This window comes from Clinocottus analis, unplaced genomic scaffold, assembly GCF_023055335.1.
Source record: "Clinocottus analis isolate CAN_PGR_092001 unplaced genomic scaffold, fCliAna1.0.p SCAF_21, whole genome shotgun sequence".
Classification (NCBI taxonomy): Eukaryota; Metazoa; Chordata; class Actinopteri; order Perciformes; family Cottidae; genus Clinocottus; species Clinocottus analis.
Window position 1 is genome coordinate 7126841 of NW_027175943.1, and position 27625 is coordinate 7154465.

A 27625-nucleotide genomic window follows, 5' to 3' on the forward strand; every position below is an offset into this window, starting at 1 on the left:
TAAGACTATAAAACATATACAATGGATACAATAGTTTCTCCAAACAGAACATAATAAGCCACAGGCTTTGGTGGAGTCTGGAGGCGATCTTTAAGGGGTTTGAGACAAGTTTTGAAACCGTGACACTGAACAGAGATAAGCGCTTAAGAGAATGGATGGGTGGTTTGCTGAGCACGGACACTCTTTCTGTGAGAAGTTGTACAGATTTACTGGTTTTGGAAAAGTAAAAAGCACTTGAAAGATGACTGCCTGGTCAGTATCAAATATAATACTTCTACTATCTTGACAATGATTTCAAGCAACCTTTCCAATCGCAGGTGTTTGCAAGCCTCTGTCTCGCCAACAATCCACTAACTGTCCATAGTGGAGAGGGATGCTCGAGCAGAACCACACAGTGATGAAAGAGAGCGAACACTCTAAATGGTGGATCTGGAGAACTGGGTCATGGATAGTTGGGGGACAATTACTTTCAGAAGATCGGCAACCTCTAGCGAGGCCATTACGGCCTTTGCAAATGAGTTAGCAAAATTTCCATTCACTAATAGGACGATGCATTTTTTTTTGTCTGCTCGCTATTCAACTATTGTATATGCTGCATCTTTCTTTTATGTTTTTTTAAAAAGATCATGGAGCAATTTCCCAGTTGTCCTTGGATACTCTGCATTGAATGTGATCATGTGAAGTGGATTAATGGTAGGAGAGCTTTCATATCTGCCTGCTAATAGCAGTCTGTGCAGTACAGTTTTTATCACCAATATAGTGAATTTAATTATCAATGGAGTTGTCATGGAAGCACTCTTGGGCATAGATCATCCGTCCTTGAATACGCCATGTTTTGGCAAAAAAAATATTGCTTTCTCTCTGTTGAATAGACTTCAACAAATGCACAGATTATTACAGAAATATGTTAGGGAGTACTCTAATAGTGGTTGAAATATCTGTCTTTTCATGAATATCATAACTGTTTTTTTTTCTTTGCGAGGTAAAGAAACGATTATCTTTTTTTCCACCAACAGATTGGGGGAGTACCAAGTGATGATTTGATGAAAGAGTTCAAGTTCACAAACATTGAGACACAATATGGCAGTGCTTTTTGTACGGTTCCAGATATCATAACCCTGTCAATGGCTACTGCCCTGTAGCAGGTGCTGTGCCCTGGCCCATGTGGTTGGGCAGAAGGTAGCAGGCTCAAGCTGTGGCCTGGCTGTTTCTCTGCGGCTCTGTTGCCAACATACCATGCTCCACTTGTATGGCAGGTCACGCTTGCTCGTAGAGGGGGAAATGAGCTTCTGTTAGAGCGATCACAGAGCGATACCTTTCTGGGAGTGTCAACAGGCACAATGATCACTGACACTGAATGGACTTCCAAAAGGCCATGTTAGCAGCCACTAGGCTCTACTTAGTGTGCTGGCTAAATTTAACAGCTTTGCTTCAGGTCAAACTAGTAAAAGGTGTTTTGTTTTCTTGGGATGTGAATCAAATGGTTTGAAAATCCTCATTTTCAACACCCTTGTGGCTCTTTCCCAGCAACCATTGTTGCTTTAAGTTTATGTGACTGCTATTTTCACTTTCCTCCATCACACACTTTGCTATTTGATCGATGCATATTCTCACTTAATGAAAAGTACTTTATTAATCGCCAAGGAGATTTTTTTTTGTCATAGTAGCAGCATCCCACACTTACAGACATCCAATGAAATAAACTAAGCTAAACACACAAATAAAGTAAATAATAATAAAGTAAATCAAGTAGCATTAAGTGTTTCAACATTATGATTTAGCAGAGTACAGACTTATTTGTGTGTGGTGAAGGGGTCTACACTAAATTAACCAATTTTGAGGCAACTATCCTACAATCTCACAATTAGGCTCCCAGGGTGACAATTGTGTGGAAAATGACAGCTAAAATCACTTAATCACTAAATGGTTTACAGACAATCACTCCTTCATTTCTTATCAGTCTGTATATCTGACATATATTTGTTCTTTGACTCCATCCATACACCTAATGTCACATTGTACTATCTATATTCATGCAGCAGCCCCTTTACTGGGCAGCTTATTCTGCACAATAGCAGCCAGACACACAACTCAACGTCTCACTGGAAAGTCTATTGCTGAGGATTTGCATGTGAATTAGCTTTTGTGTGTATGTGTGCATACACGCAATGGTGTGTGCTCATTGTGTATCACTGTTAAAAAGTGACGAACAATCATTTAATACAAAAAGCACATTACAACATCATCTCACTCTCCTTAACTATAACAAATTATATTACGAGTAGCTGTGGATCATCAAAACCAAACGCTGTAAGCATGGTCACTGAATGAATGAATATATTACGGAGAGTGTTGAAGCAGGACTCGGTGTATAAAAAAAGAGTTGGGGTAGAGTAGCAGCCAGCGAAGGAAAATAAATTAAACTGGCAAGCGGCAGGTAGCGAAAGCTCCAGAGGAGAAAGCAGAGGTAGGGACTTCACACTCAAATAACTTGTGACATTTTTGACTAGAGCTGTTGATGAGATAGCGCAAAGAATTACCATGGTGTGTCAAAACAGGTTCTTTTTTCCTTTTCATGCTTTAAAACAAGCACCAATTTATAAAAAGAACAATGGAGGAGAGAAATTAGACTTTTCAAAAGAGTTTTTGGAAGTCTAATGTGAGCAGTTGTTCCTAGGCAAAGGAAACAGCTAGAGTGAGGAAAAGGTTTTGCTTGTGGCTGAAATACAACATGTGAACTACTTACAGTGTTAAACACCCAATGTTGCATAGACCAACATCAGTTTTCTTTGTAAATGACGAATGTTTTATCCTATTAAGGAAAATTGATGAGGCTCATCATGTAAATGCCAAAAATGTTTTTTTTTAACAAATCACTACGCAACCTTTCAGGTTAACTTCATTCCACTTTGACAATTAAGTAAAAATATAATATAAAGCAGCATAGGCTTTATGTACAATATACACATGTGTGGAGCAAATCAAATAATATTCTGATATTTTTCCTTTCAATTAATGAGGCTAAACATGCAGTTTGTTCTTGGCGTGCAAGTAGATCTAATGGGTCATTATCGGCAAATGTATTCATTCTTGAGGGAACATGCATGTGTCAGGCAAAGGTTAGGACTATAGATTATTTTCATGACTAGCATCTTTATAGTCTTGTTATGTCTTTTGTGTTTTTTTTACTTGGATTTGTCTATTTTTTTTAATCTATTGTACCATTTGATCTTGCCTTCTCTCAACTAGGTTTTTCTCTTAGTTTTTTACTGTCTTCTGTTTTGCCTTTGCCTCCCTGTTTGTAGTTATATTGCATCGCATTCTGCTGTTGCTTTATACAGGACAATAGCCTGTTGGTGATGTCAGCAAAATTCTTATGGTCTAGGTTCGCTCCCTGGGGAAGGAATTTGCATAGTAATTTACGACTTACACCTCGATAGTATTCAATGTGGCCAAGTGGAAAGATGGGAGATGTTGAGGAAGGTTCAGTGGATCACAAAATATATGAAAATGTATTAACTCCATTCCATATAATCATGACAATGTGCACAGTATTTTTTTTATATTATTTTCCGCTGAACCAAATTTAAGAACGGCTGGATGTACCAATGTCATTATCCTGTCACAGAAATAGCTCCGTTCCTGATTGTATGTGTAAAAAAACAAATGCCATTTAGATCGTCTTACACTTTAACGTTTGATGATCTGTTGTCATCGCCATTTACTCTGAAACACCAAATTTCACTGAGCCAAAGACAGGACATTAAAACTAGTAAAATGTATAAATATTATGAAAACTGAATAAAGAAACTTACCGAGTCTGTTGTCCAACGTTCCAAAGTCCAGAGTGTACTTCACCACGTGGTAATTGTTCCAAACGTACAGCAGGTTGTCCCTGGGATTGTAATCCACTGCAGCGATGTACTGATAGGAGTTGGGGAAAGGGATGTCCAGAGAGCCATCTTTGCTTAGCTCTGTGTTGTAGATGTAGTCTATCTTATTTCCTGTTGCCTCATTGTCATCGTCCTCATACACTGACTTTACTACATACAAGATTCCACAAATCATGAAGGCGTTGGAGGCTGAGCGCTTGTCATAAGCTGTGTCCCAGGTCCCCTCAACCCGTAACGTATAAGGATTTAACTGGCTAATGACAATCCGCCCGTTGTTTTGCTCAGTGGCATAAATCACCCAAAGGCCATTTTCGTCAACAGCCAAGTCAATGTCTGACTTCCCTCCCCAGCGGTATGGAGACGTGTCATGGTAGTTGGCGTTAGCAATAATGGCCTCGCCGCTCTTGATGCGAGTCCGCAGGTCAAACTTGACAATGTTGCGTGTGCGCTCCTTGTTGAAGAATAGCGCCCCGTCATAGACCACGAAGCCTGTTCCATCGACACGATGTGGGAGTTTGTAGGTTGTTGTCGGCCTTCCAGCGATAAAGTCTTCTTTGGAGGAATATTCGGTCAATGTGTCAGTGCGGTAGGGTGTCCAGGGCATATAATAAATCTTATCGGAGGCTTGTAGAGGGTCTTTGCACCAGGCTCCTGACTGGTGGTCCGATTCAAAGAGATGCTCGCTCTGGTACACCCTGCGCAGAAGCCCTGGGCACAGGAATACTGAGGAGCCAAAATAGGGGAAAGACAAGTACAGAGTTACATTGGCAGGTATTATTCCTCAATAACTCAAACAACAACTGTATGCAAATATATTAAAGTTGGTTTTAACGCAAGTCACGCTCTTCTTCAGTGTTGGGATGATTCGAATGAAAGCAGAAAACATTAATTACATCCAGTAAATGTTGTGACATGCAAATAAAATGGTATACAATAACTATACAAACTTGACATCTGTTTGTTCCATTTCAAACGTGCAGTTTGTTATATCTATACAAGATACCTCTAATTCAGTTAGTCTCTTGGCCTTAACACAATTAGTTTACAATAATGCTGAAATAACAGACTTGTGGGGAGGGGTGAATAGAGTAAGTGAGAGTTATATCTTCTGACTTAATGTAGAGCAGAAATAATTCAGATGATTATATTAAACCACGGACGGACTGACTTACCCACATGCACTTACACACGTTACCATTTTGGTATGTTTTCCTTTACAAAGGGGCTTCTCAGTCCAAGTCTACTAAATTACATATAATTGTAACCGGAAAAAAAAAGTTTAATCCTTTTTTTTTTATATAAAAAAACACTCTTTTGTTGAAATATTTGGATAAATAGCGATGCTGTAATTGTTGGCCGAGGCGACGCTTTAGGGGATAGAAAACAAGACACAAATACTGTAATTACATCATCTATTTAATGATTGCCTGTCCATTATTTCCCCGACATGACATTTTTAGTCTGCAGCAGGATTTACAATAGCACACAGTAAACTAATTAAATGTGAAATGGTTTGTACACAAATCTGATGAAGCCAGGCCATGGCCATATAGCTGGAGCAGGTCAATAGCGGAAACTGTTTGCAAAAGCTAATTTCAGTTGATTATGGATTATCAGGGACTGAGGCAATTATAATGTTCTGTCTTTCAAAAAAGATGACATCTGAACTGGATTACATTGAAATAAAATCAAGAGTACTTTAAAACATTCTTGAAAATACAACATAGGAACAAACAATGACACAATCATTACTGTATTCACACAAAAAAGATTATTTCTTTAAATAAATAAAATGTATTTTAAAAAGAGAGAAACTAGCTGAAGTCTGGTAGAAAGAAACAAAGGATTTGCACACCACAGTCCTCCCGTTTTTCACAGGGTTTGGGCCTTACAGTACATCACATAAAAACAAAGTGTGTGTCAAGGCTCCTTTCACTGTAATGGGCCAGGAGCCTGACACAGCGCTGACAGGTTCTCGCCGCAGATCCGTCGGGAGGTAAAAGCTGCACGCTTCGAGGAGGAGGAGGAGAAAGAGACAGCGAACACAGAGGCTTCTTTCCCTTGTAATCTCTTAAGATTAAACATGTTGTCTACCTGCAGGTGAAAAATGTGGCGAGATGCATGCTGTTGACACAACGCCTTGGCACACTTCTCAGCGGTTGCTCCACTAAATGCTAAGAGGGCCGTTTGTGGTTGAAAAAGACGAGATGTGCTAGGGTACAGGGTCAGATAAGGTAAGCTTTGTACTGACAGCCCACTGGGCTCTGTAAAATATGCTTCTCGATGTAAGCATGGAGGAGTGAACTCAATATATTAGAGAAGTGATACAAAAGCAATCATGGCTTTCATGGGGAATACTACTGTTACCTCAGCAGCACAGACATCTCTATGAAATGTTTTGAACGTCCCTTCAGCTTCATTGCTCATTCTCTTTGCCACAGATTTCAGTGTTGTGTCATTAATTCATGACTACTATGAAACATAAAATTTACTGCACAGCTATTAAAGTGAAACTCTTGACTCTTGTTTAATGATTCCATTTCCATCTTTGACTTAAATCCAGCTTTGTAGTTAACGTCTGACAAAGGACACATTTCTACCTCATGTAGAATGATAACACTACAAACACAATGCTCCTGAGGCACGAGTGAATATTTAGTATATGTTCTGCAGCATCATGCGGTGCTGGTAAAATAATAATGACTGCTATGATCCGTCGCCAGTATTGACGAGTGAGTCCCTGAAGGTTATACCCATCATCATGTTAGAGCTATAATCAAAAATGCTGACAGCTTATTGGACAAACTATTGATCACCCTGTATAGCCCTCTCCTTTAATATTATGCAGCTGATAAAGCAGACCTGAATAATCTTCTTAAGGGGACTAAAAACACCTCGGGGTTATGGGATTTTACTGGAGAGCAGGTCTGTAAAGACCTCAAGAATTATCATATATGTGGCAATGTCAAAAGTGCCGTCAATCTGTGTTACTGTAATGAACAAAGAATAAAGGTTCAGTGTGACAGTCACTGTTTTGGATGCTGCAGCATGTACAAGACTAAATGAAAGAAAGCATTTAGCTAAATATTTTGAACACTGTTCCCCTGATCAATCTAATTTCCCCATGAATGAAATGGTTAACCTCCCCAATGAACCATATAATGAACACCCACCCACAAAATAACAGACACCAACTTTAGCACCCTGTCACCCACAAAAACAAAAACAAGCAAGCATATTCCCAAATGAAAGTGCAGATGAAAAAGAAAAGTTGTTGGCATTTAGTTACCTTTTTGTTCCACTTCTATTTTTAGGCATGACGGGAAGAGAGAGAGAGAAAGAAAAAAGAAAGAACAGGTTAATGATGTGATTAACAGGAAAAGTCTTTATTTTCTAACAGTCACACAACAGCATCAGAAGAGCTTGGGGTTAGTGGAATAAAGACACAAAACATTCAATCATAAGCTTTTGGGAAAGAGAAACAAATACTGCGCAAGCCTGTTGGAAAAAAGACAGATTAATCAGGTCTTAAAATTGTACGAGATGTTTTTGGGCATTTACTTTTTTTTTGGCTGTGGGATAGGGATGTGTAAAACAGATGACTTTTTGTACAGCCATCAAATCAGTCAACTTTATGGCCACTTACAAGCAAGCTTATGAGTCCAGGGTACAACTGCGAGAGAAAAAAAGCACCCAACATGCAAATAGAATAGCCTACATTTCACACTACACACAGCTGCAGTTTTAAACTGATAACCTGTCACCTAAATCATGGAAATTGTCAGTGGGGAAAATAATTAAAATGTCAACACATATATATATTTTTTTATTTTTTTTATTTGATTTATTTCTTTATTAACATTGATGTTCACACATCCAAGGGTAACCAAACAAAAGCTGGTCACGATAATCCTCTGCTTTAAAAATACAGTAGGCACTTGTATGCATGTATACGTATATATTTTAAAAGTGTGCAATACTTCACTGTACTATACTGTTTTAGCCAATGGATGTTGAGGCTTTGAAAAGAGCAGAAATACATTACTTTTAGCTCAGTTCCCCATAAAAAAAAAGGCATACAACAGATCTTGATTTTTTTGAGGAGAGTCTTTCTTTCCGGTGCCCTGTCGACAGCGGTACACGGCTTTGCTACAGTGCTGGTCGACTCTCTGAAGTGATGTGACAGCCGTCATCTTCTGTAGGTGATACACTGACTATGAATGAGTACCTCATACAACTTTACTTCTAAAGAACAAAGCTTTCCCTTTAAGGGTGCTGTATTGACACTGGTGACTTAATGTATTGTACTTTTTTTTTTTTTTTTTAAATATGCAGAGCGAGTGGTGTAATGGACCATCATCAATCTGTGATCCGTAAGGAAATTAATATGGAAAAATTATAACGTAATGTGTTAGAGAGGGAATTATGACCTATTTACACTACCTCTAAGCAGCTTATAATAAATCATTAAAACTACTAATAACACGATTTGTTTTAATCAAAACAATATTTTATTTTAATTTCTGATTTGTGTTTATAATTACTATAACATAGTAAAAGGATATAATTTAGAATTGTTAATGATGCTCAACACTGACTTCACAGCAGTTTAAATGCTTTTTGGTAGGGTGGCAAAAATAATAAAAAAAGGGATCTGTATCTGCTAACATTGATCATCAATGATTGGCAATTAGTTTCTTAAAGTTGAATTTGCTCACTTCCCTTCTAGTGTATACAATGTTTATATGTATAATGAGAGCTACGTGAAGCCAGAATCAAATTGCATGTATGGACAATAAAGCTAATTCTTCTTTCTTTTGGGCCGGTCCGATCCGTGACTCCATCCGAACCGTTTTATAATCCGTTGCACCATTACTTGGCTCCAATTGCCGCAGGTGTAAATGGATTGCAAAAGCTGCTCAACAAGTATTCTGAAAGCCTCTTGAAAAACTACTGCGGCTATTACATCTTTATTTTCCACACACTATATGCATTGCTTCCTCTTGTGGACAAGCTGTTATATGTCAGGCATGGCATTTGGCTGGTCCTGTCCCTTCCCCTCCAGTAATCCCAGTTCTAATAAGAGAGGATTAACCTCCGTTACCAGGGCTTACAAGAGTCCTCTCCTCCAAATGGAGAGTGCCAGTGAGTGAGGTATGGAGGTCAGTGGATAGGGGTGGGTGGGGTAAAGTTTGAAAGATTGGAAGGTTATGAGAGGAGAACAATATTAATGCAAAGCGGTGAGCCAATGAAAAGCTGCAAGTGAAGTAGAGCCGTTTCAGGCGAGGGAAAGAGCACAAAGAGAGAAAAATAATGGCGGGGGGAGAGGCTTTCAACAAGTCATCTGCGTTGGTCAGATCATAAAATTGTACACTGGTACAGCCCTGCACCTCATCAACAGCAAACACTCCAGCTGTCATAGAAACACGATAAGTCCACACAGAGCCTGTGCAACAATAGCTCTGGGCAACAACTGAATCACTATTAGCGGCAACTCAAATTTGCCAATAACTCGGAACTACACGTGGACCCCATCGATCAAATCAAAGTAAATAGCTAATCGAAGCCTCTTCACCTCCCATGAGCAACGGCCACACAACAGGAGCCACCGTGAGGCTGGAAATTCTGATTGAGCGATAGCTTACAGTGGCGAGGGGAGAGGAGGGTAATGATCTATAGAAAAAGGCATTAAGCGGTGGGGATGTGAGAGGTGGTATACAGCGCAATTGCCGTGGGAGATGGTGTGAGAAGGGAGTAAAGGATTTGGATGAAATGCCCGACAAGGAAATACGCCACTCCCGGGGCTACTGTACAGAATGCGGCCCGGTCGTTTGACCAGAAAATGCTGCTGGATGCAGCAAGGTCACCCCTCGGATCACTCAAACCAATTTGTTCATGCCGCGTTTCACTGCAAATACAGTACGGGCAGAGATATACCTGTGGTACTGGCCCTGTACATCCCCATTTACGCTGTCAGTGATGCAAGCAGAGCAGCAGGAAAAGCTGAGTGAGACGGAGAATTGATTCATTTGAGAAGCTTCTTTACTCTGCCCCGCCACCCCCATTGTGACCTTAATGCGATTTTGGTCACGGCTGTCATTGAGTCACTAAAAAGCACTTAGCTCCCTCTCATCCTCTGAAACCAATCCTTTTTTCTCCAATATCCTTGTATTTCTCTCTGTATCCTCACTGATATCTGAGAATAATTAAACTATTTAAACTATGCACACATAAATAAATCCCCAAAAATGCAGGTACTTTTGGAGGTACCGTCACCTCAATGAAAGGGTTACGTCCTCTTCCATCACACAAAAAAAGCCATCGAGTACCTTATTCATCGGATGAATACATGATGAATGAGTCTTTATCTGCACGGTGGTTCCAAAACACTTTGTCCTGATATTTGAGGACACAGCAATGAACAATTATACACATAACAGTCTTGCATGTCCCAAGGTGTTCCTGATTCTATACTCTGTTTCATAATGGCTGAAGGCAACAGAGCCTTTTACCTGGGGTCTGTACAGGAGAGACCATTTGAAGGCATACGGCAGAACAGTGGAGATACTCCACTCAATGGTGTGATGATTATGTTAACGATGATCACATCATTCGCCAACACTAAAAAAAGTAAATGAGGTAATGAGCTAATTATTTGAAACAAAGAGATGATGAGTATTAAGTAGCCGTGCGTAAAAGCATCAATGTAAAAGCAGAGATGATATTGAGCAATTTTGAAAAAATAAATAGGCTCCACTAATTTTGTGATAGGACCAGGCTGGACCCAGGTTGGAGTTTAAGGAAGGACTGGCTCTGCAAGGTCTTTTACATTTCAGCAACTTCAGTGTGAGTTCAATTACTGCTTAGACCAATAATTAAAAAAAGTAAATTTCACCAGTCTGATGGGGAAAGTGACAAAGGAATAAAAAACTCATCACTCGCCCGTTGCAATGAGAAGGACAGTTAACAAGGGTCTGGCACATTTTCCTAGAGATAAAGAAACGACCAGCTGTAATCACCCTCCTTTGGATGCCAAAGCAAACTGGAAGGTGGACATGTCATCATTGAAAACGAGAGAAGAAAATCCCCTAAATTGCACAGATCAACTGGGCTCGTCATTTGACCAAGTTCTGTTATTGTGCATTAGATGTAGGCAGTCTATAAATGAATAGGTGATTCAATATTTAAATTATTTATTTAAATTGTTATTTTCTCCTTTTTGATTACTATTTTGTGTTTGACAGTTTTGGAAACAGCCAATCAGATAAAGATTCAACCAGACCATAAAGTGAATGGATTACTTGGACAGGTTGGGGACAGTTCTGGCAACAGGTTTGGGCAAAACAATAACTCACTAAACTGTGTGCATGCAGCTTGTAACAGTCTGGCTGCTGTGTGGCTCACCCTGCCAGGCACAGAAAGCGAGGGAAGGCAACATGCCTGAAGCTGCAGCTTACCTAATTGGTCAAGCTGTCGTAACCAAATTTAATAAAAATGAACCTAACCTTGAAAATAAGACTTTTTTATATGGTTCTAAAAAAACTCACATTCCAATCAAAAACTACAACGAAGCAAGTTAGCATGTAATTCAGCTCAAACAGTGTAGATAATGTAGGCGGGCATTGTTGAAGCACCCTGCTGTTCAGCCATACCATATATAAGTCAATTATATTACCACTGTATAATGCAGTCCATACAGTATTTGCTCATCTCATGAATAATTTCAAATAAAATTTGCTCCTGAGAAGTTGCTCTGCATACATATTGTAGTCTACTCTACGCTTAACACACGCTGAGCAGCTAACAATGGGCACCCTGAGCGACTGTGAGCCCGACCCCATCATGTGAACGGCAGCTGTATGGATTTCCATTTGAATAATTAACGCTTCCCAATTTCACACTAATGGTTGAGAGGTATCAGAATGGTATCATTAGCCGCTAATAGAGATTCATGGTGGAATGGCTGCAATATTTTTTGCAATATTTCCCTTCTCTTTTTTCCATTCCCTTGCTCTCAACTAAGGAGATGCAGAGTGCAAACCCCTTAACTCCATCCCATCAGCTTTTTAATTAATGACACAAATTACGAGGCCTTGAATAGCATGTGCCTAAGGAAGTGGGAGGCTACGCAGGCTACCATCTCTCTTTCTCTGGATTCTCTCTTCATCTCCCTCTTTTCTTTCCCCTATCATTTCCCTCGGTTGGTGCTCATGAGTCCCCCACACCATCATTACAGGTTTCATTTCTCAACACCCCTCTTTTTCTTTCAACTACTTGTCTGCTCTCTTTGTGCCCCTTTCTCGTACCTATTCAATCTCCTCCCTAGTGTCTTCTTTCGGTCTCCATCGCTTTCTTTCTCCCTCCTATTGCTGCAATGCTATCTTATAACCTTGACAATGCAGGAGGCCGCACGTGTGTGTGTGTTTGTGTGCTTGTACTTCAGTCTGTGTGCATATATGTGTTTGTCTCTCTTTGAGGGACAGGTGCAAGGACTTGGCACTCATCCAACCTGCTACCCACGCGGGACAGAACAACAGAGGGAAGCGCAGCCGAGGAAAAACTAAATTAAATACAATTTTTGTGGAACATGGCGGCAATTGGAGCAGAAATAATGTAATAGCACCTTGTGAAATATTTCTTTTCAAGGACCTAAAAATTATGAAACAAAACAGAGGGATGGTGGGGGGGATTGTGGGAGTAGAAAATAAAGGGGATGTTTTAGCCTGGTGTGTGGCTGGACATGGTGGTACATCAGTGAACAAAGAATAAAAGAAAAGACAAGGAAATGCAAAAAGAGCTTTGAGTAGTATGGTGATCATTAAAAGGAGAGACCCCCCGAATAGACCAATCTCTAATTAGTGCTATATCCTCGATACTTGGCATGTGGGCCTGTGTGTGTGTGTGTGTGTGTGTGTGTGTGTGTGTGTGTGTGTGTGTGTGTGTGTGTGTGTGTGTGTGTGTGTGTGTTGGCAGATAAAAGCTTTGCTTGTGTTTTATAAATGGAAGTGGTTATGAACATTTTGAGAAGCTTGTACAGTGTGCAAAGAGCATATATTCCAATATGTTGGATTGCACATGCGTGTCTGTCCATGCAAAAGCATGGGCTGATTAAATTGATCGAGAGAGCAGCCGGTGCAAAACCAGAGCCTGATAGATTGCACCAGAGTATTCAGCAATTAGCAGTGGAAAACAGTTGTCGCACGTCCAGATTCACCCCTTTCACACCACCATTTATCCACATTGGTAATCACAGCCTCCCTGTGCAATAATCTCACCTCTCAACTGGGAAAATAATTATGTTTTATATCTGTAGGATGTTTTTGTTAATCCAGCCACAAAAACTGCCATCCTTCAATATATTTCAATGTACCACACTTATTATGAAGATCATGGAGTATATGTGTTATTCATTACTATATATTTCATTTTCAATGTGGTAATAGCATTGTACCTTTTTATATAAACAGAATAATATAAATATAAACATGTTTTAACAATTTCTGTTGTCTAAGTTAACTTTTTGGATAAAAACTAAAATGCAAATGTCCTATAAACTGTAATAGACATATTTACCTCATGGCTCCTCATCGAGGAACAATTGTCTTGTTCTGCCCCACTGTGGAAAACTGTACCGCTAATGTCAGTTTGCAGGCTAGATAGTAAATTAACTAGTCAGGTGTAACTTGCATAATACATTATTTAATATCACTTCTGACAAAATCCTGTCTGTCATTGGCTTTTAGGCTACAGTTGTATACGATCTTTCCACAACCCTGCAGCAAATAAGCATGGTAGCTTAACTGTCAATCGAACCAAAACACTGACACCCGTCAGATGCATGGGGGAAAGGAGCATTTATATGTGTGTGTGTGTCTGTATGTATATGTATATGTGTATATATATATATATATATATATATATATATATATATATATATATATATATATATATATATATATATATACATGTGTGTGTGCGTGTGTGTGTGTGTGTTCTCCTTTCTTGCAAAAATTGAAAAAAAATTTTTAAAATGAATCTGGTTTACAATATTTCTGACTGCAAAAAAAGAGATAAATCATTGTGATTTCAGTTGGACTATAACATGTAAAGACAGGGTGTTTCTGAAAAGCACAGAATGAAACCAATGTGCTGTGACAAGATCAATCTCTGCAAACTCAGGCCACGACACCGACGTGAATTCAGTGTGTGAAATATATGACAGAAAGGCATCGTCGTCAGAGCTTGCTGTGTGGGTTGGGGATTGGTCAGCTGTCACTGAGTGATGTGATGGCATTACAGACCCCCTTCACACATGGGAAGAAGTGGAGCTGGTCACTCAGGTGGGAAGAAGAAAAAAGCTGTCTGAACAAGAAGGCTAATGCTCACTGGCATTTCGTCAGGGAGCGAGGAGGGTGTGGCTGTGTGATGTATCTGCTGTCACGACGTTGCCTCCCACCCCTAGACCTGATGAACGTGGTTTGGAGAGCTCAAGGGCAAAAAGCCACTGAACTTCCATACAATCTGCTTAGTAGATTTACCGATAACATCAAACAGAGTGATCTACTCTTGAAGAAGCTTAAAATTGCTGCAAGATTATCCAAGGCAAAGAGAACTGCCTGGGTGCTTGGAAAACTGCTGATGGGGTTTGAATACTGAGCGACTATCAAAGCTGAGCTACATTTGAACATCAGATTCGATGCAATTCCTATTAATAACCTAAAATCCTGACATGTATGGAGACACTAAAACAATGACTGACCCTGACGAGACACATAACCAATCGCATGGTCCATCCTACAGCCAGGAAGTCCCATCATGGTCACCCAGGTGGTGTTTACCTTGGGTGTGACCACGACATAATGGACTCTGTAATCACACCACAATCTGCCCAAGCTGCATTGTACGTGATAGCCATGTGCAGAGCATCAATTTCATGGTTTCACCTGCCAACACAGAAGGACAGAGATTGGTAGCAGGTGCCGAGTAGAACATGCCAAAACAATCTACTCCATTATTCAGTAAGCCCCCCCTCTGTACTTGTTAGGTGTGTTATTATTAGCTAAATGAATTAAAAAACAATTAGGTAAGTTGGAAATGAAAGCACCCGCCAAATTACATGGCAAGTTTCTATGAAGTGTGAGCTCAGGATTATTCCACTCCGTTCAAATCAGAGAACTGATTGCATGATTATATGTCCTGGCTTAGCTTCCAACGTGTGAGCCATATCTGACAGGGCTGAGCTGGATCCCACTGTGTGAGACAGGATTTTACATTGTCCTTATTAGCTACAAACAGTGGGGGGAACTAGTGGCTTACGTATAGCAACAGACTGCCAGTGGGTTTTCTGCCTTTGTTCTCCCACAGTAGTCTTGTTTGAGTCTTTCACTTTCCCTCCACTTCATTTGCCACGCGTACTGAAGTTTCAATTTTGAAAAGTGAACTGATCAAAAAGCCTTTTTCCCTAGAAAAGGACGTGTCATTATCCAGGACCAAATGTTTTGGGGGCGAGGGGTTTGACCGCTTGCCTGGACCAAATAGATCAGTCATATGCCATGAAACTACACTGAAAGGTACATCTCACTGCTGTACTACAGGGAGACGGCTGATGCTCAGGAGAAGGACAAGAAAGGCAAATTGTCAACAACAGAACAAGTCGTTTAGCGACAAAAGGTCTGAATGTGTTTCTCGGTGTTTGAGGGGCCGCAGCGGGGACGTGAGTGCTTCATTACTGATGATGAAGAACACTGGGTAAGTAGGAGGGAGACAGAGTTGTGTTGACCTCTCATGAGCTCGACCTCTGGGAGGGGCTCTATCGAGAGAAAGACTGAGAAATCGAGTGAGAAAGGTTTAATAAGGCACTAAGAGAATAGAGACATTCATCTCTCCACTGAACCGTGGAAAGTCAAGGTGAGGGGGCGTGGCAGAGGCAGATGTTCACCATTGGTGCAAAGTCATGTTTATGAGTCATCATGAAGGGTCAGCACATCACTTCTGCCTGAGGGTAGCTTTACTAATCTGTAAAGTGCATGGGGGAGCATGCACAAGCTGCACGAGTACAACAGAGACAGAGACCTCTGGCAGATGAAGAATGAGTTTACATGATTTAGGTCAAATTATTTTCAGTTGCATGTATTTAGTGCTTTGTTTTTCATCCAGTATAGTTAAAATAAAAGTATGACGGAATGCCTGGTGCACGGTCTCACAGCAAAGGCAAACATCGGCACTCTTAGCAGTAATTGTTGTAAAAAAAAAAAAAAGAAAGAAAAGAATTACCATTACAAGTGATAGAGCAGATCAAATCGCAAATTAATCAAATCTATATCGTATCTGCGGAATGTGTCCATCGATTTAGCACACTCCTCTGCCATTATTAATGGTGGATCTGATTGTACAATCTTGCTGGCTTATAAAGATACAGAGAAGAGAGCGGTAATTTATCCTAAAATAAAAGAAGCTCCATAAGTAGAATACAGATAAAAGCTGTCAGTGAAGGTGCTAAAGAAGAAAGGAGGGGCAGTTGAGGGAACTGAGGAGGAGATGGGGGGGGGCAGTGCACTTAGAGGACAAAATGTATAGTATTAGGGCAGAGAGGGAGAGCCTGTCAGAGGAATATAGTCAAGACTCCACCACTGATCGAGAGTTAGAGACATGGGCGCCTGCTTTCCTTATGAGACTCTTAAATCTGTCTGTCTCAGGAACTTTGTAAAGAGACTTGTGTTTAAAGGCCATCCACAATTCAGACGTTGTGTCTCAAAATATATTACCTTTGACAATATAAATTCCTAATTATTCCTCAAAATACAAATTCACAAGCTTGAATTTCTATTATTGGAGATTTCCAAGTGATGCAGCCATTGACCCTAGGTTTATGATTTATTGTGTAAAACAGGCAGCACAAATTTGATCCAAACACAAAAACAACTGTCTCTATGTTCGGCACATTGCAGCCAAAAGGACTGCCTCATTTGGGAGGCAGAAAGGTAGCGAGTCCGCTGCGCTGTTACACATGAATTGCATTCACAAGCTGCAATAAAATATGTTTCAAAATCCGTCTCCAGCGACTGTTTGTGATTACAGTTTGCTTTCCTGCTCAATATACAAATAAACGCCTACATGACTTCTGCATTGCCAGCAGATTTTTTTATCCTTCAATGGTCCTGGACACAATCCATAGTTACGCCAGAGAAGGTGCCCGCCGTTTCCCTCCCTGGTGCCCCCTAACAGTGTTACAACGTAGCTGCCAGAAGCAGTTTGGGCAGACATTGCCATGTTTCAACTTGGCTTTTGTTAAGGAAGTTGAGTAAATTAATAAAAAGGTAGAAGGTGAGTAGTTTAGTCAGACAACTGAATGTGAACACAGCGGTTCCCATGGGTGTCATGGCGTTTCTATTTGAGAAGACAGCAGTACACAGGGGCCGAAGGGTTGCACTACCAATTGATGCAAACTTGTTTACATGCAGTGGTGTGTGACAATGCCCAGAATATAATTATTGCAGTTTATGTCCATATCTGGCCAAAATGTCAATAATTAATAATGTTATCCTGTTAGACATTTTTGCAAAATGTGTATTAATTAGCATACAAATCTTTGATGTAATCCTTGACCTGAAACCCCCAAAACAAAAAGGTCCAGTTTGACTTTCGTGCAAAAATCGAAGAGCTTCCCTCAAGAATATCCTGAGATATTGCATTCACAAGAATTGGATGGAGATACGATCACAGCGACTTTGACCTTAGGCCTCCAAAATCAAATCTGTTCATCCTCGAGTCTAGGTGGAAGCTTATGCCAATTTTGATGAAATTCCCTCAAGACATTCCTGAGGTTTTACGTTCACAAGGATGGTAAGCACACACCCTCTGTGTTTGAATATTGACAGGGTCTCAGTTGCACAAAAACTAGACAGTTGATTACATTTGTGTTTCTCTCCATTGCAGCTGTAGTTGGGTCAGTGTTGTGCACGGACACCTCGGAAAGACACTGGGTGGCTGGGAAAGAGAAATGTGCATATTGAAAACAGTTGGTTATAAAAGAGCCATCTGCCAGCTCTGAACCACAGGTAGAAATGTTTTATACTTCAAAACATAAAAGCTCTCATCAGGCGGACTAGCAAGGGACCATGTAAGGACCTCAAATGTTAAAAAGATGGTTTGGATTCAAATGTGCATCCAACTACACCGATATCTGTGACCGAATATTTATATTTCTATATCAGTACTTTATACAGCACGGCAAACAATAAGTCGGGATTCTGGCAGGCATAATTACTGTGGCTTTGGTGTTCCATTTCAAAAGGTCATAACACAATACCGAAGGTCATATGGCAATGTCCATGCCACTTCCTCTGGCCTCACCTGGATTTCCTCTCTCTGGGTTCATCCTGTCACCGAATGCTGATCCCTCCCTTCCCTGTCCAAATGTTTCCACTCAAGTTACATAGAGCTTGACAGGGTTCTTTTACCTGCTGCACTAATGAAATCTCTTTTACTCACTCCTTTCAGAGATTCTTCACTAGTGTGAACATTAACTGGTGTCCACTGAGCTGAACTGAACTAAAAACAACAAGAAGGTTTCATTTACATGAAAGTTGTCCGGCCTTTATTGCTGCTGTACTAACAGAGACATGACATGATGATTCCTCAAAGATATTAAACCACCGGAACTGCGGGAGCTGATGGCGCTGACAAGCACAATCTGAAAAAGAAATGTAGCTCACGCTTCCCTCGACTGACTACATTAGCAGTTTTTTTTCTTTTTAGCATGTTGTTGACATCATCATTCCCACACAGCCGCATGATTCTGGGTAACAATTTTCCATCGGTCTCAAATCATTTGTATCACTTTTAAACTCCATCTGCAGTGAATAACTCGGATCTGCTTATTTTAGAATCAATAAATTACACAACCAATATTCCACAGAGGATGTTACTTGTAAATAAAGTGACCGTGAGCAGGCAAGCTGTTGACTTAATTGATGCCATGCAGGATGAAGAAAATAAAGAAAGTGTTAATCTCCTGTCAGAACAAAAACTCAGTATCTCGTCAACGACTAAACATTCCTCCGTACGGTTATACTGTATAATTTTTCACATGTAAACAACACTGTCCATCATATTCACTGCACCCAAAGACAGTTACTCTTTTTGGATTACAGGGCTCCTCATTTGACTTCACATCCACTACTGCAATATTAATCTGTTTCGCTTAACTGAACACATTCAAGACATCGCTGAACACTTTGGCCATTACTCACATGCATGTTGATGTGGTTGTTGATGAGCCGCTGCTGTTAGGAGGAAGTGAGCATGGCTAAGAGCACAAGGATGTGCTTAATTAAGAGTGTGAGATAATTAAGGAATACCTACTGTATGGTACACATTCATATTGGACCTCCAGATATTTGTAGGTTCCTGGGCAAGGGTCAGGAAATACATCTGGGCCTGCCACAACAGCACACTGGGTCCGGTTATTGCATCTGAAAACAGAGAAAAGAGCAATAGTAGCAACATCTCACTCGCAGACAATACTGCCTTTCTGATTGGTAACATTACACAGTAGCACATTAGTCAGTGTGTGTGGTTAATTGAGGGCAATTCTTTTCTACGGTTTACGGAAATTATTCCTGCAGTCTTTTGGACAAATACATCTAACAAAGTAAGATTTTTAATACTGTATTTGGACACTTTAAATGGGCACATAACTGCTTTTTCAAATCAGGCTTACTACCAAGTTGTTTGCTTGTGCAACAAAACTACCTGGATAAATCACTTGGGTACATCTTTAAGGCAGAGACTGTTAAATGGGGGACTCAATTTAATGCAATGTTAGAATATTTAAGTTTATATACCTCAGTTGAAAGGGTAAAAACAGATTAAACATTAAAAAAGTACTTGTAGGCATTCTGTATTGAAAAAATTGGGATTTAACATAAGATGGGTTAAGATGAAGTATTGCATTTAAGTAGTTTGCAGAGTTTTATGGTGTATTTAAGAGCATCTGTATTTTTCTCGTAAACCAGTCTCATATAAAAGTGCATTTTGTTTCAGTTGTCTTGAAAGGTCGACTGTAATGCTGCCTTAGATATATTATATTTATGGGGACACTAACTGATAGACAAGCTATCTCAGATAACCACCCTGATTGAGGCAAAGAAATTAAAAACATTAAGGAAAGAAAGCCAGGTATATTGGGACAGAGTTGTGTGACATTTAAAGAGGAGAGAGTTCACCCTTTGTAGGTTCAGGAGACAATCTCATGGGTAAATTCATCTTTGTGTTGAGGGTTATAGTTGGAAGTCATGGACCTGAAACCAGGCTTTAAACCATGAACAGGTCACATTGTTATTACTACATGATGGATGGTAGTGGTGGTAGTGGAGAGGGGGGGTAGACACAATCCTGAGTGTGCGATATCAGCCTCGACATGAAATGCAGGTCTTCATTAAAAAACACAATTATGGTGCTGGTGGTGTTCTCATGTGACATTTTGTTTTGGTCAGTCATCAATCAAAGCTCCACTTCATATGCACAGAGGGCCGTTCGCCAAACATGATAGCAACACTTATCTCAGAATATTAACTCTTAAACGTTCTGACAAGTATTAATCTGTAGCTGCTCTGCATCTGTTTGTAAAATGAAAACAACGGTTATGAAGGTCTGTCCAGTCCGTGTTCGAGCCCCCATTGTGTATGTGATCTCCATGGGGGCCAGCTGCTGCGAGCTACAGTATACAGGATCGCCGTCCAACCATACTCAATTACCGACTACCGTTATCTAGCCATATATAAAAGGTTTTTATTCCCCAGCAAGCTGTTTGCTGTGTAAGTCTTGCGAAGGTCAAGACAGGGTCTGACACAATGATTCATACGCCACAATTAAAGGATTCTCTACACCTTAATTAACATTGATTGGCTGTCGACTAATCAATCGAACCAGTGAGGGACAAGCAAAAAGGGGCCCCATCTCATTTCAAGCCATCCCAGTAATAAGATATGGTCTGCAGAGTCTCGTCCACGTAAACTTTATGAGTTCATGAACCCCCATCACCTTCTGCCACTCACTCCAGTCAGCCGTCTGCTGCCGAACCCTCCCTATGAAGAGTTAATTCTAAGGCAGTAAATGGCAGTCAAATAAATAAGGGGTCAAGCTTATAAAGCTGAGAAACAATTATTGAGGCAGCCTTCTCATCTCTACACCCTTTATCCTTACAACCATTTCCAGTTTATTCCACACACACACACACACTTACTTGTTGGCTTTCTTGTAGAAGGAAAACATAAAATATAATATATATGTACTTTTTTTGATTCAACGTTGCTGCCCCAGAAGTTAAGCTATCTGAAATTGTAATCATAATTTGTAATAACTTCATCAGAAGGGATTAGACATAATGTGTATTTAACATGGATTGCAAACTTAATCCAAGCCTTAACATCCATCTTGACCCATATTCAAAATCCCTGTGCTGTGCATTTTTACCTCTGCACACACAACCACAAATATCTTCTGATCTGCTTTCCGTTAGTGTCCTGAAGTACCTGCATCTTGCAGGGGAATAAAATATGGTGGAGAAATAATCACAATTAAATGTATCAAGTGCAAATCGATGGCAGAGTAGGAGGGGGATCGATAGCGGGAGAAGCTGCCCAGACCACGTGCCACAACGACTTCACAATTACCAATTAGAGGGATAATCAGGATCTCATCAGACCCTTGGCTCTGATGGAGCCCTTTGAACTAGCCGGGGGAGAGAGAAATGGATCCACTCTGAGTGATGTATTCAAATATGGGAATGCAGGGTGTACACAGTATAGGAGGAAGAACACAGCAGGTAATTAAAAGCTACAGCAGGCTAAATGCTGCAATTGGCATCATGCTGGAAACTGAAGTTCCACTGGTACAAACAAAAAGGAGGAACATTATAATTTGAAGCGAAGACTGTCAGGATATCAGATTTCCACCAAAAATGCATCATGGCCAAAAGAATTTACAATGACGATATTATTGCAATATCTGCAGAAGATTTAAAATAAAAAATATACAATCACTAAAATTATGTTTTAGTTTACTGTACGTTTGTGTATGTATCATATCAATAAATCAATCATATCAGTATTTTCATGTTTAACAATATTATTAGATTATTTATTGTGTGGTTATATTTATTCATAGTCAGTATATTACCTACAGTTGATGGCAAGTGACCAGTTTGGAGAAACAAACAGTTTCCAATGCAGTACAAGTACATATCAACTAATATTGATTTTTTTTTTGTAGGTGGCTAACATGTTTTGCTGCCACCCCCATTCACAGCAGTATGTTGCTTTGCTCCTGTACTGATACTCCTGTATCTTCAAACTGTGTGTGTGTGTGTGCTATATATATATATATATATATATATATATATATATATATATATATATATATATATATATATATATATATATATATATCTCAGAGCTAAAATTCTAATTTAGGACACAAAACTCACTTTTACAATTTGACCACTAACCGCCCCTTTTTTTTTCTCCCGCACTTTCACTTTTCCTCTCAAAGCTTTTTCCTCTTGTTCCCTCATCTGCTGTTTGTTATAACTGGCAGATTAGAGCTCAGACTGCCAGCTGACAAGGGGAGATGTGGCACAAAGCACAAGAGCCCTATGTAAGCACAAACTGTAATGACTATAATCGCGGGCTGATCCTGCTGCTGCCTCTGATGTAAGTGGGTTGAGTCCCCTCAGTCTATTGACCACTGACAGGAGAAAAAATAAATAAATGAATGGATGAATAATTGAATCAATAAAGAGAACGAGAACAAAAAAGAAAAATAAGAACACAGTCAAAAGTTTATGACAGATGCAGCTGCTGTCAAAGTCAGACAGATTTGTCCATATTTGAGAGTAATAAAAGAAGATTTGGTGAGCACCACTGTTCCCTTTCAGAACTCAAGTGATTTATATCAGGAGGGAAATACCAACCAAGAGGAAGGACAGAAAGGTTTGCCAGCTTTTAAAAGTTCAGGAGGAAAAAAATCGCAACGTTCAATCTGCTTCCAATACGGCAAATTGCTTTGAGTGATTTTCCATAGAATTCACATCAAAGAAGTTTGCCTGGAGTAAGTCACATAAGAACGGAGACGGTTCAGCTTGCTTACTTCATTGAGCGTACGCCTCTCTGTGGAGCTCCCCCACAGTTACTATGTTTGATGAAACAGTCCCTGTCAGGAAGCACAAACTCTCCATTTGCTTTCAGTTAAAAAGAGCAAACAGAGCCAAAGAGCCCCTCCTCCAAGAAATTAACGCGCGCGCGCGCGCACACACACACACACACACACACACACACACACACACACACACACACACACACACACACACACACACACACACACACACACACACACACGTATTAGTTTCCATGGTATGAAGAGAAAAATATGCACAAGGTGCTTAAAGGACTTGCAGAGAATGTGTGTGTGTGTGCGTAAAGACAAAGTGTATGTTGGTATTGTTTGCTCAATGTGTATACTGCAGTGTGTGTGTCAGGCTGTGTACACACTTGTGAGGGTTTGTATTTGTAAGAAAAGGGAGGGCGGGGAGCGGAGAACAAAGTGACGGACGGGTCAATATCCCCATCCCTCTGCTGGGACCCATTACGCTTTAGTGATGGTCTTCGCCACCCACGGTCGACTTCATTCATTATCTTTCCTTGCTGCACGCCACAGCATCCATCTTTTCTCATTCAGTCTGTCTCCTGGCGCTACACGGAACAAAAAAAAACAAAAAAACTTTAAAACCCCCAATGAAAACCTCAAGAAAATGTTACACAGGAGTTGTTATACAAGGAGAAGGGGCGCAATGGCCTTGAGCACTGTGTATTTTAGCTCTGGAGTAAAACCAGGAAGTATTTAAGGTCCACTGTTGAGTGTTGTTTAGTGTAGCTCTTTTTAGACGGAGTAACTATCAGTGCCTGTGGAAGCCTATTGTTCTCAGAGGCTTGCTAAGGAGCATATGTATGTATCAAGCTTTCTGTTGTGAAGCTGCAAGAAAGGAATATATTCTTTATATCTTTTAATTATTTGGAGTTACTTCTACAAGTTTCTCAAAAGGTGAACGCATGTTTGTATCAGACTGTGTTTTGTCCAGTCTTTTCTTGACAGACCATCTATATTACCTGTTTGTACTGGCAGCTCCATACATCACATTGTATACATACTGTTTGGTTGGCTACTGACCAGCTCCATCATAGCAGACATGGGTCAAAAGGTTGAGGTTAACTCAGAAGTACACTATATTGTGAAGTGTTATTTCATTTACACTTAAGACTTTCCTTTCTGGAACGAACATCTCTTCAGTAAAAGAAAATAACCTTTTAAACCCACAGGTTGAATGTGAGGGAGAGTAATAGAGAAGTGGCATACATATTCAGATGCATACTGCCCTCTACATACCCTCTCTGAAAAATGATCCATGATGGCATTACTGAACCCACCCAACACATTACTATTCCAATGATGCAATTTCCTTTTCCAAAACACCAAGATACTTGCTGAACGCAGATTAAAAAGCAGAAGAGGAAGATGGGGAATGAAATGTATACAACATAAACACAATGGCCCAGTGTGGGTGGAGAGTGCTGAAGGGGCTCAAAGTCCTTGAGTATTTAGGTTCACATAGCGCCACACTAACGCGGATGAACATCTGCTCGCAAACACATGCACCTACATGTTCCAGCGGATGATTGATCAATGTAAATAGTCACAGTTTGCTTCTTGGTGGCATTAGCAACCTGCTACGAAACCACAGGAAAAACATCAAGCTGTCACGCTGTCTTTATAAACACTATGGGTGACAAGACATCAGCCATATTGCTCTTTTATAGGATTAACTATGTGGAACTAAGCAGAAATGAATGAAGTGCCAAGTGAGTATTCAGTATATAGGAGATGGAGTGTTTATGTGCATGAGCTATATGAATGACCTTTATCAGGCTCCATTAGGTATGGAATAAGAGTTTCATTAGGGATGGTCAAACAAAGGTCAAGATTGATCATCTCTCACAAACTACTTCCACTGCTTACAGAAACTCAATGCCATTTGTATGGATGTGTATATATATATATATATATATATATATATATATTTATATATATATATATATATATATATATATATATATATATATATATATATATATAGATAGATAGATAGATAGATAGATAGATAGATAGATAGATAGAGAGAGAGAGAGAGAGAGAGAATTCAAGCGCTCTTTTTTTCATCCTGACAAACATAATCCCTTTTAGCTAGTCACACAGCTTAGTTTTATAATATTTTTGACATCACACAGTTTTGCCTCTCCCTAATATTGTATTTGGTATGGAAGCTTTTGTCTCAACGCAACAACCTGTGAAAAATACAGTGGGACCAGTGGAGCGATGATCAACTAGCATCCAGACACAATCTGAGAACATACGGAGACTGTATGGATGTGGGCGATGTATGAATTCATTTATGAGGACCTTTGCTTGGCTATAGTCCAAGATCCCGAAGCAAAACACCAGCTCAGCTTGATAAACACACGCTTTTCCCGTTTTGCCGTGTGTTTGGACGAGAGGGCTCTTTCACGAAGGTGATGACTAAAACTATATTCTGGAACTAAGAAGAGAGACTGGGCTTGTTTATGGCTCACGATGATGGATGAGACAAAAACAACAGTCAAAAGATTGTCCATCTCCGGTTTGTCATATGTGTACTTTTTCTCACTTCCTCAAGTCCCCACCAGGATGTAATCCCACCTCGTGTTTAGTTTTTTCAGTTAATGTACTTTATATTACTACTTAGATTTGTGTATTCAGGTCATTTTTCACTACATTTGAGCTTGTGACTGTACACATAAATATCTATTCAACACCAATGTCAACTATATAGAAACATCCGGTTTGGCAAAGATTAATCTCCAAAGCAGCGGTCACGACAAGTTCAAGTTGTCCTCCAGCAAAATCTAGGGCCTGAATGGAGCACGGCAGTAAAACGCAGACTTGGGTTTCTTTACATGTTGGCGAGTATATGTTGTGTAATTTAAAATATTGTGAATACATATTGCAGATTCTATATGAAGATCTGAAACACAAAACAATAATTAACCGACGAGTAAAACATAAAAAGTCTAGCGTGTTTTCACCCTTTTAAGTTTGAAGAAAACCAAGACTCGGGTGGACTGAATTGTATGCACCCTTCCCACGAAGAGCAATGCAGACGGGACGCTGTTCTCCAAACCATAGGATTTGTCACGAGAGCAAAGACATGTTTACTGACACCACAACGGCTGATCAGCTGAAGTAAACATTTCCTAAACACGTATTTTGGCAGACTTAAATCAAAAGAATGTAAGTGCAAATTGAAGTTACTCAATACAATGGGCTTAGGAATTTAACAGACTACCAACACAGATGTTGACCCATTTCGATCATCATATTTCATATATTTCTATTTGCACTACTTTGTGGCACCAAAGCCTGCAACAGGATCTGAAATACATCTCAGAAATTTGAATATTACACCGAGTAAGTTTGAGTGGTTGAAAGAATGACAAACCTTTGCGCTCTTCAGTACATGTTTACTTCACCTTGAGCCCCAACAGCTTCTCCAAAGTGGAGAGCAAAAACTATTTTTGCAGCGGAGTAAATGTGCAGAGAAGAAAGCAAGATCTTTTGTGTAGAGTATAAGGATTAGTCATTGATTGTGACCGACATGAACTATGCAAAAAAATGTCTTTCAATATGGAACTTTGAAATGATATACATCTTGACAGCTTGTCAGTAGGATAACATCAGCTTTGTGTTTTATTGTGTTTTTTAGAAATAAATGTTAAAAATACAGCTTTAGCCCTGGGACACATCAAACCCAATGCAATTTATTAGAAAGAATTTTGAATAAGACACCTCCTCTTGTTATTTTGAAGGAGATGTAATCCTGCTGCAGACGGATCAAACTTGCTCAGCTTGCTCAGCCTCTTTGAAATTAATCCATCTATTTTTGTGCAACAACAGGTATTAGGTGATGCAATTTCTCTCTCCACCTGAAAGGTCAATTCGTGATTCTGCACATGCTGTAGACATCTATCTGGCTGTGCACACCAAAATTCCATTAAAGGATGAATTTGGCACATGATGGAGAGGGCTGGGGGAGTTAGACGTTTCCAAATTCAACATTGGGAGGGTAAAAAAAAGAATGCCTAATCTAAGTAAATCCAGTGAACTGCTTTTAAAGGGAAAGTGCAGTTGTGTCATACAATAAAAAGTTTGGCCTTGTATGATAATTCATTTAGATGAGTTTGAGAGTTGTATTTTTGCAATATTATTATTTCACACACTGGCAATATACAATCATTCTTTTGAACACAATAGAGTGTTTGTTGAATGAATTGTCTTTGACATCAATGCTCTAGCTTTTCATAAATGCATTCATATGTAAAGCTTATCTCTGCTTTCAAGGCAGCAAGTGGTCTTATGAAGCATAGACAAGATTGTGAGTTCTTGCTCTAAAGGGCAAAGAAACTCAGCAGAATAATCCTACGCCGGTTCCTCAGATGTCAGGAGATACACACATCTCGGAAATACCGCAGCTCAAAAAACAATGCATTTAAAACAGGATATCTATCCCAAGTTCTTCAAATAGTTAAAATCATTTGCTCATAGAAGTAGAAACACACAAACATTGAACTTTGCCTTGTAGCAAG

The 27625-nt window shown here is 39.8% G+C and overlaps 1 protein-coding gene across 10 annotated transcripts in view; it reads right to left on the bottom strand.

Annotated features, from left to right (window-relative positions):
- Positions 1-27625, bottom strand: part of LOC137792478 (adhesion G protein-coupled receptor L3-like) — a 203274-nt gene that overhangs the window by 73847 nt on the left and 101802 nt on the right. For all 10 annotated transcript variants that reach the window (XM_068588183.1, XM_068588189.1, XM_068588192.1 and 7 more), the window contains 3 exons: positions 19257-19366; positions 7183-7197; positions 3816-4616 (listed from right to left, as the gene is read on the bottom strand). In XM_068588183.1, coding sequence (XP_068444284.1) covers positions 3816-4616; positions 7183-7197; positions 19257-19366 — 926 coding nt within the window. The remainder of the gene's footprint in view (positions 1-3815; positions 4617-7182; positions 7198-19256; positions 19367-27625) is intronic.